The following is a 16,504-nucleotide window of genomic DNA, read 5'->3' as shown; positions in this document are numbered from 1 at the left end:
ATCAGTGAATTTTCAGATTAACAGTTAAGTAGCAAAGTTAAGGCACAAAGGAGAGAGGATTGTTTAATGTCCCTATGGCAAGATTCAAGTTGGGGTCTTACTAAGTCGCACCATTTTTTGCTGTATCAGCTCCCAGTACTGAAAAAAAGGCAGAAGAGACCGTACATTCCCCTCCACCCTTAATCTGAATACATTTTTAAGTACTACCTTCAGAAAATACCTGTGTTTGCTTTTTTACAATTTACTTTGCCGCTTGCTGCCTTTAAGAAACCCTGAGGAGTAACACAGCTCAGAGGAAGGACAACAGAGGATATATTGTCACTTAAAGTAACTCCTGGTTATATCTTGATTAACCATGTCAATAGTTTTAAAGAACAGGACAATGCTTGAATGTTTACTAGAAGTTTGAAGTTTTCATGAGCTACAATTTAGCACAAAACCATCTTTTAAGCTCTGTTAATAAGAACAGACTCTGACATAGGTAATGCTCGGCAGAAACAGCATTTCCAATATAATACCGACGTGCCCCAAGTTGGTAAGTTACATCAGTGAGCTGCAGTGTCTTCTGTATGTCCATCTGAAAAAGCAGCTAACCCAGCCCACTGATCTGCCCAAACCAGTGCAGAACATCCGTAGATGGAAGTTTCCTATCTTTCACACAAGACAAAAATAGAGAATTTGATGCATGGATTCACTTGCTTGTAATTTACCTGAGGACAGAGTGCTTCAAGCTGGCTTGCTGACATGTGAACTAATTTTACACCTTCTTCATTATTTGAGATAGAGCAGGCCAAGTTGGCAACCTACGCATAAAAGGAAAAGAGTTTTAGAAAAGTAAACCTATTTGAACTTTGCTTCTGGGATCAAAAAGCAATCTTGTAAATTTATCGCTTCCAGTAGTTTTTCCACAGGGAAACGAATGCAGTTTATATCTGTCTTATAATGAGCCACACAAATTCTCAAGGCAATGAATTAAAAAGAATGATTGATCTAGGGAGCAGGCTTAAAGTTCACATTTATTATAATTAAGTGGTAGATTTCAAACAAATGGCCAAGGGCACTGTTAGCAACTCATCACTGACAGAGATGGTCTGTTCTTACATACATGTTATGCTGGACATGTGTTTGTAATAGTGGTTAAAGAAACTGATCACCATCTGATAGAGAAACCCCTGTTGATCCTTTCCTGAAAGTCAATCATGAATGATATGACTTCTCATGAGCAATCCAGTTCACTGGGCTAATCTAAACAGAACCCATGCAAAGCTATACTGCAACCCGAACTCTAGCCCTCAGCTTCACTTAACCATTTGGCCTCTCAAAAGTGTAGCCTGGTGTGGAACATCCTCCACTCATGTGCAAGCAGTTTTTGTGCATCCAAGATTTCATGAAAACAGAATACGCTGCTGCCAATTGGTGCAGAAAAAGATGACAACTGGCCGTTTCTAGAGATTTGCTGGGAGCCTTACACTGTTAGCAAGAGACAAGTCCTTCCATTTGCTTTCTTGGAGCGTAATGAAAGGGCACACAAAGCAATGTTATTTTTAAGTGAAAGTGCTCTATATTTTGGAACTTGCTCTGAGAAGAGGGATTCTAAAATGGTTTATAGTTATTAACTGACAGGTGAATGACAGCTTGTTATTTAAAGCCTACATTTGAGAGTAGAAATATGTAAAATCAGTACGAAAAGACAAGAACGCTGTGTTCTATCCCAGAGCAGACAGGAGGGGAAAAAAGCCTCCTTTCAGTAGCATTTTCCCAAATGAAGTCAAAACGATGGTCAGTAAACTAGGCAGTCTTCCTAAAGATTTATCTCATCTATAAAAGTAAGAAATACTCTTTACTAGCTTGTGGAATAGCAAGGGGCAGGAGATTGGCTTTTCGGCCGACACTCCATTATTTTTGCTGTGGAGGCTTGTGTGCTTAGGCCAGGAATGTTAGAAATTCATTCTGCTTTTAAACATCTTTTGCCATGCATATCCCTGTACCTATGCCCTCATAAGCATCACAATGTACAGGTAGTATTTTTCCAGGGATGGAACTATATCTGCACTGTTCCTAGTTTATTGCTACGTAGCTCATAAAAAGTTTGGTGTTAAGCTACACATCAATACATATATGCATTCATTTAAGCTTACTGGAAAAAGGTGTAATAAATATTATTAAGTGAACATCTGTCCCCAACATTATTAAGTGAACATCTGTCCCTTTGGTCTGCAATATTGAAAACCAAGAATTGTTAAATAAGGGTTAAAACATACCAGCCCCTAGACAGGACCGTATTAACCCATGGCCGGGCCCCCTAGGTTTTCAGGGATTTCGGACCCCCTCTGGCACGTCAATCTTTCACCCCACTACAGCTGACACCCTGACTCTGGTATGGTAGGTACTAGACCGCAGTACATAGCCCTATATCCATTTTGAGGGTCTCCTGAAGAATTCTATTCATATATACTTATGAGAGTATATATGTATAAATATATATGTACACATATTGCTACAGTGCAAAATGCCTTTAACCACTGGTGTCCTAGGGCGCAGGTAACAGTGCCTCAGCAAAAAAAATTGACGGGCCCCTAGGCCTAGTCCATTAAATGACAGTTTAATGGTAACTTTAAAGAAAGAGCAAATTGGACCTAAATAACAGAAATCTGACATGCTAACGGTGTTTTACTTGTTTACCTTTTTTATTTAGAGATCCAAAAAGATCCAAAAAATGAAACAACATTGTTTATACTTGAATGAAAGCTTTCTTAAGCTTCCAAAGATTGATTAACAGCGAATATTATTTTAATTTAGTTAAGCCAACTTTACACTGGAAAGGGAAAGAAAAATATTGACGTTAAGAATCCTATTAAATGGAATCACTTTAAAAAGCTGAAGGTTACAGTTAAGTGATAAAACCTTTGCAGCCAACCATCTTATTTGATCAAATTTACTTGAAGAATAGTTCAGAAGCTAAGGATAGCAGCTTCTCAAATACAAAAATCATGTTCTTAGAACATAAAATATAATCCAGCTAAAGACGTATCACAACAGGTGAATGGAAAGGAGCTGGGAAAAGTTTTAAAACCCTAGCTAAGAACCCAAGTATGAGATAAATTGCAAAGGTTACTAGAAGAGAATGTACGTTTTCATGATAATGAAGAGGTTTCATCAAGAAAGACCACTATTTTCTTAGCCACAACAAACATAAATAGTGCTGTAATTAAGCATTACCAGACTTCCTATCTACTGCTCAGGCACTGGATGATCTCTCTGGCCCATAACTCACAAGCTTCCACCCCCCATAATTGCTAAGGGGGATGGGGTGGGGGAAAGAGGGGCATGAAAATGTTAAGGCAAGCAGATACCTTCCCATTCCACCAGGAAATGGGACCCTGTGCAGGGTGCATGGGCCTCTGTGGCAATCCCTCGTTTCCCAATTAAAAGGGTATCTGGTGGCAGACAATGGAGCAGAGCACTGAGGCCCTGCCGGCACTGGATTCTTCAGTCTAGGAGGCTGAATCTCCTTAGCAAGGTTGTGTCAATCTTGCAATTGATCAAGGACGGCCTCTCCACAGGCTTTCAGCACCTCCCAGCAGCAGTTTGACCTGAGAGTCCCCCTGAAGAAGCTGACCATCCCTGCTACGGATTAGCTGCATACTAGAAATCTATAAAGAATCTTCACTATTCTCATGTCAGGGCTCAGATGTGGAAGAGCAAACTTTGCATGTTTGTAGAGGGGCAGAACTGCCAGATTTTAAGGCCATTTTATGTCCACAATACAGTTCTATGAAAAACTCTGACAATAACCACCATGGTATCTATTAAAGGGTAGAAGTGACAGATTTGCTTTTAAATGGTTACCCACCTAATGTGGAGATAGAAATATTTCTTGTAGTGTATAGAAATGTTTCTTGTAGTGTATAGAAAGAACAGATTAATCTTAAATTCAGTTATCAAGGCATGCTTTTTTGCGCCAACTCTGTAACCTATCTCCAAGAAGCTTCCCTGTCTATCCTAAGAGGCACAGATGGCCTCAGGCTGCCTACTGGAACTGCCAGAATTTGGATGAACAAGTTTCTATTTACCCTCAAGTGACAAGCCTGCCAGATACAATAGTAACAAATGCACACACACAACTACTTCCTGAACACTCTTTGCCACAACTTGAGTTAATGTGCTGGTGACAAATCAAAGAGCTGGGGAGTCTTTCTAGAAGGCTGTCCATTCTAAATGTGGATCAAGTCTGAAATCCTGCTTTGAAATTAACTAACAGTGGCACCAGAGGAAGAAATTAGGTTGATGCCTCAACTGAGGCATTCTTTACTTTACAGGGAAGTTTACTTGCAAGAAACATGTGCAAGTCTCTTATTTGAGACGAGAGCCAATGACAGACATTTTGCAAGCCAGAGTTCCTGTCCATGATTTTCTTACTTTAATGCATCATTAAAAAACAACTTTTTTTACTGTCAATATAATTGCTCCTGAGTCTATAGTAACTGTAAATCTTTGAACTATTAACAGTGTTTCAGAAAGAAAGCAATATACTCTAGACCCAAAGGTATGGTTGAAAAGCATAGGGTACAGCAACCTTGCTGAAGTTAAGCAAGTTTGAGAATGTTTGGTGCCTGAATGGGAAACCCTAAAGTCCTCCCCCCGCCCCCGCCCCGGTTATAGAACTCATTCGGGAAAACACTGATTATAAATGAAAAAAATACTGCCTGCTGCTTGATCTACTCAAGTTTGTTTTAACATTATAAATCAATAGTTATTGGAGGAAGTCACCTTGTCTGCAACCCACAGAATGCCCGACCTTTTCTATTTTCTTTGTTAAAAGCTTAACATTTCAATATATTGACTTAAGGACAATAGGCAGTACACAGCTGTATGCTTACCCAAAGGACGGGATTTTAAAAACTTGTTTTAAAACTTAGCCAAGAACTTCAAAGTCATTTCTGTCAGCAGTTAGAAATGATTTGTAAAAACACATTGAGAGCCAGTTTGGTGTAGCGGTTAAGAGTGCGGGACTCTAATCTGGAGAGCCGGGTTTGATTCCCCACTCCTCCCCTTGAAGCCAGCTGGGTGACCTTGGGTCAGTCACAGCTCTCTCAGAGCTCTCTCGGCCCCACCCACCTCCCAGGGTGTTTTGTTGTGGGGATAATAATGACATACTTTGTAAACCGCTCCGAGTGGGTGTTAAGTCATCCTAAAGAGTGGTATATAAATAGAATGTTATATGCAACTTAGTAGCTCCCTAAAAATTCTACCTCAGTAGCAAAGATGAAGCTTTAAGTTTTGTGCTGATTCGCTGGGTGCTTTTTGTATGATGGACAGTTGTTTGCTGTTTGATTACTCTCAACATCTCCACCACATATAATAACTGCCTCAATTGAAAAGCACTGTGTGAACTGACACCGGATGATATGGAAGTTAATGGCTCTGCAATAATGCATTTACACTTGTAAGTCATCACTTGATTCTTACTAACAACTGACTGATCGCTAGCACGGTGTAGTGAGATACGCAGGCGCAAATCCCTGCCCTGCCGTGGAAGCTTGCTGGGTGACCTTAGCCCAGTCATACACACTCAGCCTCACCTACTTCATAGGGTTGTTGTGAGGATAAAATGGGGGAGAGAAAAATGTAGGAGAAGCATGTAGGCTGCTTTGGGTCCTCATCGAAGAGAAAGACAGGGTATAAATAAAGTATTTAATAAAATAGGTATGCAGTGATTAGACCACGACAAATGTCTTGCTTCAGATAGCTACAAATTCCATTACAGTAAAGACCAAACAGGGTCGAGAGCCAAAGCTCCCTTCTTCAGATTAGCTTTGACTCTCGAAAGTTCATACCCTGGAAAAGTGGTTGGTCTTTAAGGTGATACTGGACCCAAATCTTGTTCTTCTACTGCAGACCAACATGACTACTCACCTGAAATCATCAAAACATAAAGCTATTTTTATAGGTGATTATTTAGAAAGCAGCATGTGGCTCTGATAAAACAGTCTGAAATCTTGCGTTACTGTGAACAAAAATGCTAGGCTAAATTCTATGCTCGAATGTCCATTTTTTCAATTAAAAAATACTTTGTATATATGAAAACTGATGATAGACATTTCCAGTGTATTTATTCTGGTCCACAAGCGCTAATTCAACTGGCACTAACTGTTTAGTCGTTTTATCTTCAGCATTTATTCTGTCATTTTTCTAAACTCTCTACAATTGGGGTGGGTGGGTTAGTTTCTCATTAAAAATATACATAAGTAGTGAATCAAAGAAATTAGGGTTCTGTGTATTGCATAGCTTGTTTTTAGACAACTGACAATAAAGTAGATTTTTAGAAACCAAGTATTGTAGTTATAAGCTTAGGCAAGCAAGATTCCAGGGACAAGATGGTTTCACATTACTTAGTTTTACTTAGTATGACATTCAAAATAAAACTCAAGCAAGATTAGAAAGCCGTACAAGCTGATAAATTCATATTAAGCATTTGGAACGTTCGTTAGAGGCAATTAACAAAAAACACTGCAGCTGGGTATATCCAGAACCATTTGCTAGGTAACCAGATTCTCTAAGCTTTTGGATGGGGGAAAAAAGCAATAGGTGTCTTGAAAATATATTCTGCCTTGGAAAATGCCACAGGACAGTGAAATGTAGAACATAGGCTTTTAATGTTTTATATGTACGGGAGACTCGGCATACAGTGCTTGGCACCTGGCAAAATGGCTTCCATGCTACAGCTGCTGTCTCTTTTACTCTCCCCTAATACTTCAATTAAGTATACCACGTATCTTTTCTGCCTGCATTAACCATTCAGCCATTTTGACTAATGATATAAGAACCACCACAGTCATGCCACACAGTTAAGTCATACAACAGAAGATTTTTATACATCTTACAAATCTTTATATATTCTGTGAACTCAAGACATGCTTTCATTTTCTCAAGCAGAAGTTATAAATAGATAGTTCTACTCTGAACAGACTCATAAAACTGGGAATGATTTACAGAGAGAATACGCAAATTCTGGTGTGTGTGTTTGGAAGGGAGAGAAAGTCTCTCTACTTCAATTCAAATAGTACTTGCATAATCTGAGAAATGGTTGGCAGTAGGTTCTAGACAAATAGGTATTTCTTTGCACAATGCATAATTAAATTAAGGAATTCATTGATGCAAGGTAGCGCCACTAGTGAAGTTGAGCTTATATCACATTACCTCAATCAGCTTGTTGGCATGTTCACGGAAAACCTGGGCATACTCCTTGACTTCTTTCTCGTTCCCGTTTTTGGCAGCTTCAATCAAAACTAGAAGTGGCACATTTGTTTCCAGAAAGGAATCTGAAACGTGATCCATAACAGCTTTGCGGAGCTAAGAAAAGGATAACAGAACAATCTTAATTTCATCAAGACAAATGGTCACTTTCTACCACAGCATTCGTAATAATCAGCCTTTTAGTTTGCCAAAGTTCCCTCGCCACCAGGCTGCATCTCACTTTGTTCACCCTCCCTGCAGTTGGTACTGCTGGATGGTAACTTCTTTCAAGTTAATTCCCTCAAATCAATGCCACTATATATACTATAGCCTCAAAAACTTATTTAATGAATTACAAATCCAGTTTCAAATGCCTGTCTCTTGGACATGATTTATACAGTCAAGGGAGAGAAGCAACACTACCATAACGAATGTTACCTTTCATGGCCTCTTTTCACAAATACTGGTCATTCCAGGGACACCGTCCTTGCAGGCTGTGGTTTGGTAAAGTTCTTGATGGGGCAGGAGAAACTCTTCAAAGCTCAAGCAGGCCACTATTCCTCCTAGCCTCTGCAACATTCCCCTCCTCCCAGCCTTGCTGGACTATGTTCTAGCCTATTCCAAGCCTTTTGCTTTCTAACGCAACTGGCAGAACTACAGAGACTACTAGAACGGAACAGGAGAAATGAAATTTTATGTAGCGTAACAGTGTGCATTAGCATTTTATACATATTTAATACTATACCTGTCTACGCAGATCTCTTGTCTTTTTTGTCATTTTGTCTATGGCAGAATTTAAAGCATCACTTCTTTCTTTGCGTCCAGCCTAGAAAATGAAAAAAGAAAAAGAAAACGTATATAAAATAATCATTATCCTGCTTTTCTAAAGTCTCCAAAATGACCAACAATTTAACAGTTATATTGACACATTGTACTTGCGGGCTGCAAATTTCTACACTACAGCTCCTGCAGTCTACTGCAGAGACAGTTTCACATACACAACAGGCCAATGCTGAAGTCAGCAGGGAATGTTCTGTACATGGGAGGCCAAGTCTGGTGTAGCGGTTAAGAGCAGCGGGACTCTAATCTGGAGAGCCAGGTTTGATTCCCCGTTCCTCCACCTGAAGCCAGCTGGGTGACCTTGGGTCAGTCACAGCTTCCTGGAGCTCTCTCAGCCCCACCCATCTCACAGGGTGATTGTTGTTGGAATAATAATAATAATAATATACTTTGTAAACTGCTCTGAGCAGGCGTTAAGTTATCCTGAAGGGCGGTATATAAATCGAATGTTATTATTATTTACATACAATTAAGGAGCCCCAATGTAGGACTATCTGTAACATGTGATCTAGTCCAGGGGTGGGCAAATTGCGGCCCGCGGGCCACATGCGGCCCGCTACAGAGTTTTTTGTGGCCCGCCAAGATAGTCAGAAAAATCCGCCTTAAACCGAGATTTCCTTCCCGTGCGCGATATGAAATTAGCACAATAAATAAACTGAATAAAACTACCACTATTTTATTTAATTTATATTTATTGATTTTTATGATACAATTTATACCTTTTCTGAAATGCAAAGTTAACTAATGAATGCAATCATTTTAAAAGGTGCAGCCCTCTGCTAACCTCCGCTCCCACAAAGTGGCCCCCGAGCCAAAACAATTGCCCACCCCTGATCTAGTCCATAGTCTCCGACTTGTATCATATACTGAAGAATTCCATAGTCATTTGGACCCAGCTCAGTTGTTGGGGATGCAACATTTTTAGAAGGCTGCATTAGGTTCCCTAATTTTTTCACAGCTTACTTATGCTTACAATGTTATAAATACAGGAGAGACAGATACCTAAAATCTGCTAAATTAAAGGACAATGCAATCCTACAGTTGAGACTTGGAAAAGTATTTCTATATCAATATAATTTCTCAGCGGTGCGATAGGAGTTGGACCTGATTAACAGTAGTGAAATATAGTTTTCATTTGGTTTTAAAAGAGTAAGGAACTGTAGGGATTTCCAAAATGAAGGGCTGAAGAAAGGAAAGGCCATCTTATGAAGTCAGTTACAGGCTTCTCTCCTGCAGAGTACAAACTTTAAATGGCAATGCTGTAGATCTAAATAAATTAGAGAAAGCGGTCAGTTTTTAATTAGGTCACCTGTGAAGCTCAGATTCCTCTACTAGTGGGGGATTCAACCATCAGACACATGGGAGCTCTATTGCACTGACCAGGCTAGGTTGTAACTGTTGAGCATGCCGGGAAGCAGTATGTGGTCACAGGACAGGGTCAGTGTCCAAATGCTGGAAAATCTAGTTAAGAGATCCTCAGATTGCTAGCTAAGAAGTTAAAGTTGAGGGTCGAAAAAACACTAGAAATTCTGGAAGCAGAGCTGCAGAGTATTAGTGTATAGGGGAGACAGAAAGGTTTTAATTTCCTGGGCACTGGAAAATACTGTGAGCACAAGACGAATGAAAGAAACTGGCTCCATTTAAAGTATAACAGCTTTATATACTATAAAAATCTCAGTTAAGAAAGAATTTCAAATGACTTTTGTTGGATCTACATGTAATGGAATTGACAGATTTAGAAAGTTTAATGGAAAGTTACGCATACTATCATTCTGGATAGAAATGACAGCACATTTGTAGAAGGAAGATTGCCAAAGCAGATGCTTTATAACCCTTATAGAATCTGCAAGAGAACCAGCAACCTTTATATTTAATATTTTTCATCCCACCTTTACCACAAATGGTCCAAAGCGGCTTACAACACACATGGCCATACAAATTACATTAAACATAAATCAGTCAAGATTACCAAAACCAGCACCAACATACAAATACTCCCCATGGTATAAAGCTCACTACAAACAAATCCTTCATTAAGAGAAAGAGTCTTCAGTTCAACAAAATTCTCTCTGGACTCGTCTTACATACCTTTCTAAGGCCAATAATAACAACAGCTAATAAAGGCACCCCCCTACTCCTCTGCTGGTTAAAATTGGAAGCAGAAGCTAGGAATAAATGGGTAAGTTTACAGATGTGTTGGTTGAGGAGTAAAATCCAAAAAGCCAACACAATCCATGCAATATCTTTATTAGGACCAACTCACTGGCATGCAACAGTGTGCAAGCTTTTGAGTCCCCGACAACTCTCCATCAGGTCAGATGAAGGTAAGAGGCCTGGCTCCACTTCCCCTTCTTTTAAAAAACCCGAATACCTGGAAGAGTTCTAGAGAACTCAAAAGCTGGCACAATGTTTCATACTTCGGCCAATCCCAGTGAAAGTTATTATGTGGCTTTTGTGTTTGGATTTTTCCTTGGATCAAAGCAGCTACTGCCTGTGATCCCAGCATTATACTCGCTGTTCCTAATACTCTTATTTGCCCTTCAGCCACTCAGCATACTGGGTACTAGTGGCGGGCACGTACTGGAAACACCCCACAGACCATTGGAACATGGTCCGTCATGTTTCACGGACCATGTACCACGAACTTTTCACGGACCTGCCTTGTTCCCCATACCTGCAGTGCAATGTACTGACTTGAAGGTTTCAGTGAGTTTTTTAGGGTTGTTAATTCCTGTTCAGCATATATTTTTGCCCTCAAGTATGCTATCTTGTAGTTGTGATTAAATTGTTAATGAAGAAACAACTACTTTTCTACTGAACCACTTTTTGAATTCAGTGTGTTATTCTCTCTCAAACCTTTGCATTTCTGTGATAATTTTCACGTAGATCCCTACCAATATGGCTTCTGACCTACTCACTCAGCTGAAGCTGTTTCTATCCAAATTTCAAATTCTCCGTGGTAAGATCTCAAAATCTTTAATGCCTTCGTGGCAGTCTCTTTTCTCTGAGTGCTGAAGTTTTTGTTTCTTTCTTGGTTCCAGTTGTATTATTCTTGTGCCTCTAACGGTTCTCGTCTCTTTCCCACTGTTGACATTCCTCAACATTCCGTCCTGTCCTCCACTTTTCTGCATTATGCATTGTCTGTCTTATTATTGACAGCCAAAGAAATGAATATTTCTAGGCTGATGGCCTTCAGCTCAACTATTCCTTGCTTGATCTCATTTGTTTTGTTTTCTGATGTTTCTTCTTGGATGGCTACTCAGCCAGCTGATATTGAACTTCTGGCCTCCCAATCCATGGTCTTCTTTCTTTCCCAGTTTATTCTGATATATTTCTTTAAGTTCTCCCCCCTCCCCCTCCCTTAAGATCAGAATGCTGGTGTTTGATTTCTTCCCGTGTATTTACTCATTTACTAACCTTGTCCATTTAGTCTATAAAATTACCCCCTTTTGATGCAAAAATTCTTATTCACTCAGCATTTATTGCACTGATTGTTGTTACATCTCATAAACAATATAACATGGGCACAAGTAAAGTTCTGGGTGAGGGATGTCCACTGGAGAAATGCACTAAATTTCTCCCCTATTTAACCCCTTCCCCCCATTTAACCAATTCTTCTTAATGGAATTTCCGGATCTACACAATATCATTCAAGCTACTGATGATGGGTGGAGCTCACTGCACTTTTAATCTTCTGTGAGAAGACAGCAGCTCCCAGTTTAAAAAAAATAGCAAAGTAATTAATCAAACATCTCTCTAGCACCAAACTGCATACACAACAATTACACTAACATCTAGAACATCAAGTACAGTTCTGGATCATCTCACTACAGAAAGAATATATCAGAGCTAGAAAAAAATATAGAAAATAGCATCCAGCATGATATGGTTGCAGTACCTTCATTATGATGAACTACTGTATTTGGGGCTTTCATTTTTAATGTGACAGGGATGTGACCAACTTATAAAATTATGAAAGAAAGTTTTCTATCTCACTGTTAGAACCCAAAAATCATAACGCATAATTATCTTATATAACTCAATCACAAACTATTGCAATGGCAGAGATTGCTTTAAAAGATTATTAGGTATATTATCAAGAGAGGAAGCCAACAGTAAACATCTGGTGGTAATAAACAACCTTCTTATGAAATGAGTTTCCCTCTATTTACCAAGTCCTGTAGACGGCTATCATCTCCCTCACCCTGTTTGTGAGCTTCCCTAGAGCATTTGGCTGTCCACTATGAGACAATGCTAGGTTAACAAGAAATGTACTTCAGTCTGACCCAGAATAGCCTGTTCTTTAGAAGAAGTCATGACTGAGTTAAATACAGACAGCTTTATCCACTTCGTAGAAGAAAAAAATACTCTGCTGTAGCTCAGTTCTGAGCTCATATAACTTCAGTTTAAAGTAAGCATTCAGTGATCAAGTATACAACTACTATACAACATTTCTGGAAAAAGCACTAAGTATGCACAGTGTCTATTCTTTAAGACTTTATTTTGGAAAATGTTTTCTGTTTTTCCGTATCACCTAGAATATGGTCTCTCAGCTGGGACTTGGCATTCTGAATCTAAGTAGCAATTAGAAGTAATTTCTATGGAAGTGTATGGATCATGTCCCTAAGTAGGCAATTTAAAAATTAATTTAAGTGGATTCATGGAAGTTGCCAGGAAAAGATGTCAAGAACAAGAGATTTGTCTTCTCCTAGCTTCACGTTAGTGATTCAGGAACTTCTAAATATTTTGTCTGATGCTTCCCCCCCTTGCAATGCTAACTAGATAGAGAATACGGGCCAGTAGGAACTGATTCTTTCCAAAGAAGGGTGGAGCCATCTATTGCTTTGAGAACTGTACTTTGAAAGCAGATTGCAGCTGCTCTTTGCTAGAAAAAAATGAAGTGGCTGCAACAGCTGAAGTCACAGCAGCAGGGACAGCAGGATTAGTGTCACCAAGAGGTTTACAGTTAAAAAACCCCCCAAAACCTCAGCATAAAAATGTTAAAGAGTTCCAGATACAGGAATGCACCTGAGCTTCTTCGGCCAGACCAGTAAATCCAGAAGTTGTGCTGCACCAACAAAGCAAGCCCAAATCTGAAGTTATATCACCACGAGTTGTTGCAGTGGCAAAGGACAATGTTCTGTGCCAGATATGTAACATGAAAGGAGCAGGGAACAGGAGAAAAGGATCCCACCTGAGTTGTGCCAATACACTAACATCACCAAACTGTATTCACTTCGGTAAAAAGCCGTAGATGCTTATACAAACCAGAGAGAGACAGGGTAGTAGGATATATTTATTTAGTGCATTTACCCTTTTATTTTCTAACACTGTAGTGTGTATGCAGTGAACCAACTTCTATTAAATATTTTTCTAAAACAATTCAGTTGGGGGGATTAAACATTCCATCTTTGTCTCAATGGCTGCTTTGCTACTCTGTGTTTCTGTGCAAGGGGGGGGGGGTGGAGGCCAGAAGGTGCCAATTCTTTCCATACGATGGCTGGTTTTTGCACAAAATTAAGGAAGAGAGGTTTCCTGAGAAAACTGTGTTTACTTTATACTTAAAGATGGGATCTGTCCTAAGGACTACCTTTTCTTGGAGGGATATGAACAGGTCCAAACTGACACCATTCCAACCTACGATACTTGCCTAGCAAAAGTAAGCTATCTGAGAAGCTTCATGCAAAGCTTAAAAAATATAGCTGCATTAGTGCTTGAGAAACAATGTGGTCTCCATGAAGAAAACTATGACAACAAGAGAACGGATGAAGAACACCCCTTTTGATTGTACCTGGAAGGCTTACATATCATTTGACAAGATGTTCTTCACAGAGGAAGTATGACTTGATTCGCTTCTATGGAGAAACCTTCTGTCAGCAGCATCCCAAAGACATTCTGAGGGTCTGAGAATACCCTGAGTTAATATGTTGGATAACAGTCCACTTGCTAGGTTGGCTGGACTGACAGTTCCCACAGGGTCAAACATTACAGCATCCTCAGCCAATGAGGAGTAATGAACTCAAGACGTGTCTCCTTCCAATTGATTTTATCTTCTTGTAGGTAATCAGAATAGGTAGAAACGCACAGGTAGCCATAGAGCCAAAGCATGAAGCTTCTCTTGGCAATTGTAAAAATCTGCTGAGTTTGGTATTCTGTGGAATTGAAGAGATAGTTCAGCATCTAAAGACTGGGTGCCTATTCTCCTGTGTTCAGTCCACTTATGTGCCCCTGAGAGTGGAATACATCTGGTACTCTGTGAAGTCCCCTGGATGAAATGTTTCTGCTTTAACCTTTTGTATCCAACAAACCTGCAAACAACACAAGATCTTGCATAGCTCTTCAGTCCCCCTTTATTTCAGAGACTGAAAAAAATTCCCCGAGGAAACATCTTTGTTATGGTGGCACCTGTTCTATCACCGGTTCCAGATTACGCTTATAGACACACAAGTATATATTATTTGACAGCTCTAAAATGTACTGCTTTAATACTGAGAGGAAAGCAGTTCCTCTGAGAAGTTACTTGTTTTCTGTGGGTTTTGGAAAATCCTCACCTTAGCGTTCCCCCTTTTCTCTCTAACATCTGAATCCTCAGTTTTAACAGAATCCCTCTCCCTCCTGCACTATGCATGGATGTGCAGTGGGCCCCCTTTGGCTGAATGAGAACACCACAGACTGCCATGGCTGGCTAGGTCCTACAGGAGGCAATATGAAATCCTCTGCTTGTTGGATATGGCAGATCCCCTCGACTGGTAGCCTCTCATACAAAATGTGGAGGGATACGTGTGGAGGGGACAGAGACATGCAGGTGTGTTTCTTTCTACCCAAAGACTGCCCTGCCTAGTCCCTACTGACAATTTCTCTTGCTGTAAATTGTATGAACCCCTCTTGCAGCCCAGGCAGACATAATAAAGAGTATTCTCCCCCCCCTCCCCACCCTAGTAATGTAAAACAGATGGAAGGACCTGGCTTCCTTTTTACTCTTGCCCAAGCTGGGAATATTGTCTGTATGTCTGATATCATCAGTAGCCAACTGCTTCCTTTCCCCCACCCCCGGGTCTGAGCTGACGCTGTGTTCTGGCACCAGAAGAGCATCTTCAAAGTCATCTGATGTGGAAGAACTGCGGCCCATGACTTACCCTGGAGCTCTGTTGCTTCCAAGTGGCTGGCTGCACAACTTTGCAGGGCCTTTCTACTCCAAGGTTTGGGAATATAATCTCAACATCCACTCTGATGAATGTGCAGCATCAGGCGCCTTGCCTATTAAGCTGCTATTGCAGCTGAGGCTAATAATGGTGCCAAAGCAGCAGAATAAAAAAGGAAGAGCATTTTTTTCCCTCTAAGAGGCCTATAGGGAGCGAAACAAGGGATTAGAAGAAAAATGTGTGTGGAGGCGGGGGCACAGAAAAAAAGGAGTAGACTGCATCCAGGCAGCTCCACTGAAGAACCTAAATGGAGATTTCAGTCCCATTCTCTCACTGTAGAGGCAGGAAGAGAACTGAAGGTGAAGGACACTCCCTAGTGGTGGCGATGGAAATTGCAATCTACTTCCTGCCTCCAGGAATGATGGGAAACGGGATATTCAATTGCCAGGATGCCTTCTATCTCAAGTGGGAATTGGCTTACTTATCCTAATGCATTTGCACTTCTCTGTTCAAAAGCTATTGTCTACCGGAAACAAAAATCCTCAAGTGTGGTTTGCCCCGCATGGAATTCATCATGCATATCTAAGGTTGGGAGCTATGAAGGAGTAGCGCTCAAGACAATGTCCTGTTTCCAGATGAGACAGTCTGTGCAACTGAACTGAGATTCTGAAGTTCCAACCTTTGCTTCATTCCTGCTGTTTCCCTTCAGTGGCTGTTCCTCAGTTTTTTGCCAGGGAAAAGCAAAGGGGCACAAGGTTAACTACTGTACAAGAAGCAACTATTTATGCACGTTCGGACTGTACTGGAATACTTTACACATTTCCTTTTCTTTATTAAACAGTTCGTCTTTTTATAGAAAGTTAATGGAAATCTTCACAAACTAGTCAAGTTTCCCCACTACCTTTCCTTTACTTCCGGTCATTCTTCACAGATGAAATCTCACTGGATTCAAAACAAAGAGCACAGCACCTCCTTTACTGTTTTGCTCATTTGAGTTCTATCTGAGGTACTTTGAAACAATACCTCAGTAGTATAAAATAGTCTGAAAGCAGAATACATTTGCTTAAAGCCTTTGTACTTGGTTGAGTGTCCCTCAAGTGGTCCAGCAATAAATATATTTCCCTTCTTGCCCCCTTTAACTCAATCTATAAATGTATGGCACTATAGATCATTTTACTGTGCCGATGTCCTGGAAGGGTTTTTGTTCAACACCCTTCTCCTATACATAGACTACATTCTCTTCTTTAAGAACTACCAAATAAAACCTCCACCACACAATATCAAAG

The 16,504-nt window shown here is 40.2% G+C and overlaps 1 protein-coding gene across 1 annotated transcript in view; it reads right to left on the bottom strand.

Annotated features, from left to right (window-relative positions):
- Positions 1-16,504, bottom strand: part of CTNNA1 (catenin alpha 1) — a 78,869-nt gene that overhangs the window by 23,623 nt on the left and 38,742 nt on the right. Inside the window, exons 8-10 of the mRNA XM_055001038.1 lie at positions 7,982-8,062; positions 7,201-7,353; positions 711-803 (exon numbers count right to left, since the gene is read on the bottom strand). Coding sequence (XP_054857013.1) covers positions 711-803; positions 7,201-7,353; positions 7,982-8,062 — 327 coding nt within the window. The remainder of the gene's footprint in view (positions 1-710; positions 804-7,200; positions 7,354-7,981; positions 8,063-16,504) is intronic.

This window comes from Eublepharis macularius, chromosome 1 (genome assembly GCF_028583425.1).
Source record: "Eublepharis macularius isolate TG4126 chromosome 1, MPM_Emac_v1.0, whole genome shotgun sequence".
In the NCBI taxonomy this organism is placed as follows: domain Eukaryota; kingdom Metazoa; phylum Chordata; class Lepidosauria; order Squamata; family Eublepharidae; genus Eublepharis; species Eublepharis macularius.
This window is presented reverse-complemented; position numbering and strand designations above follow the sequence as displayed.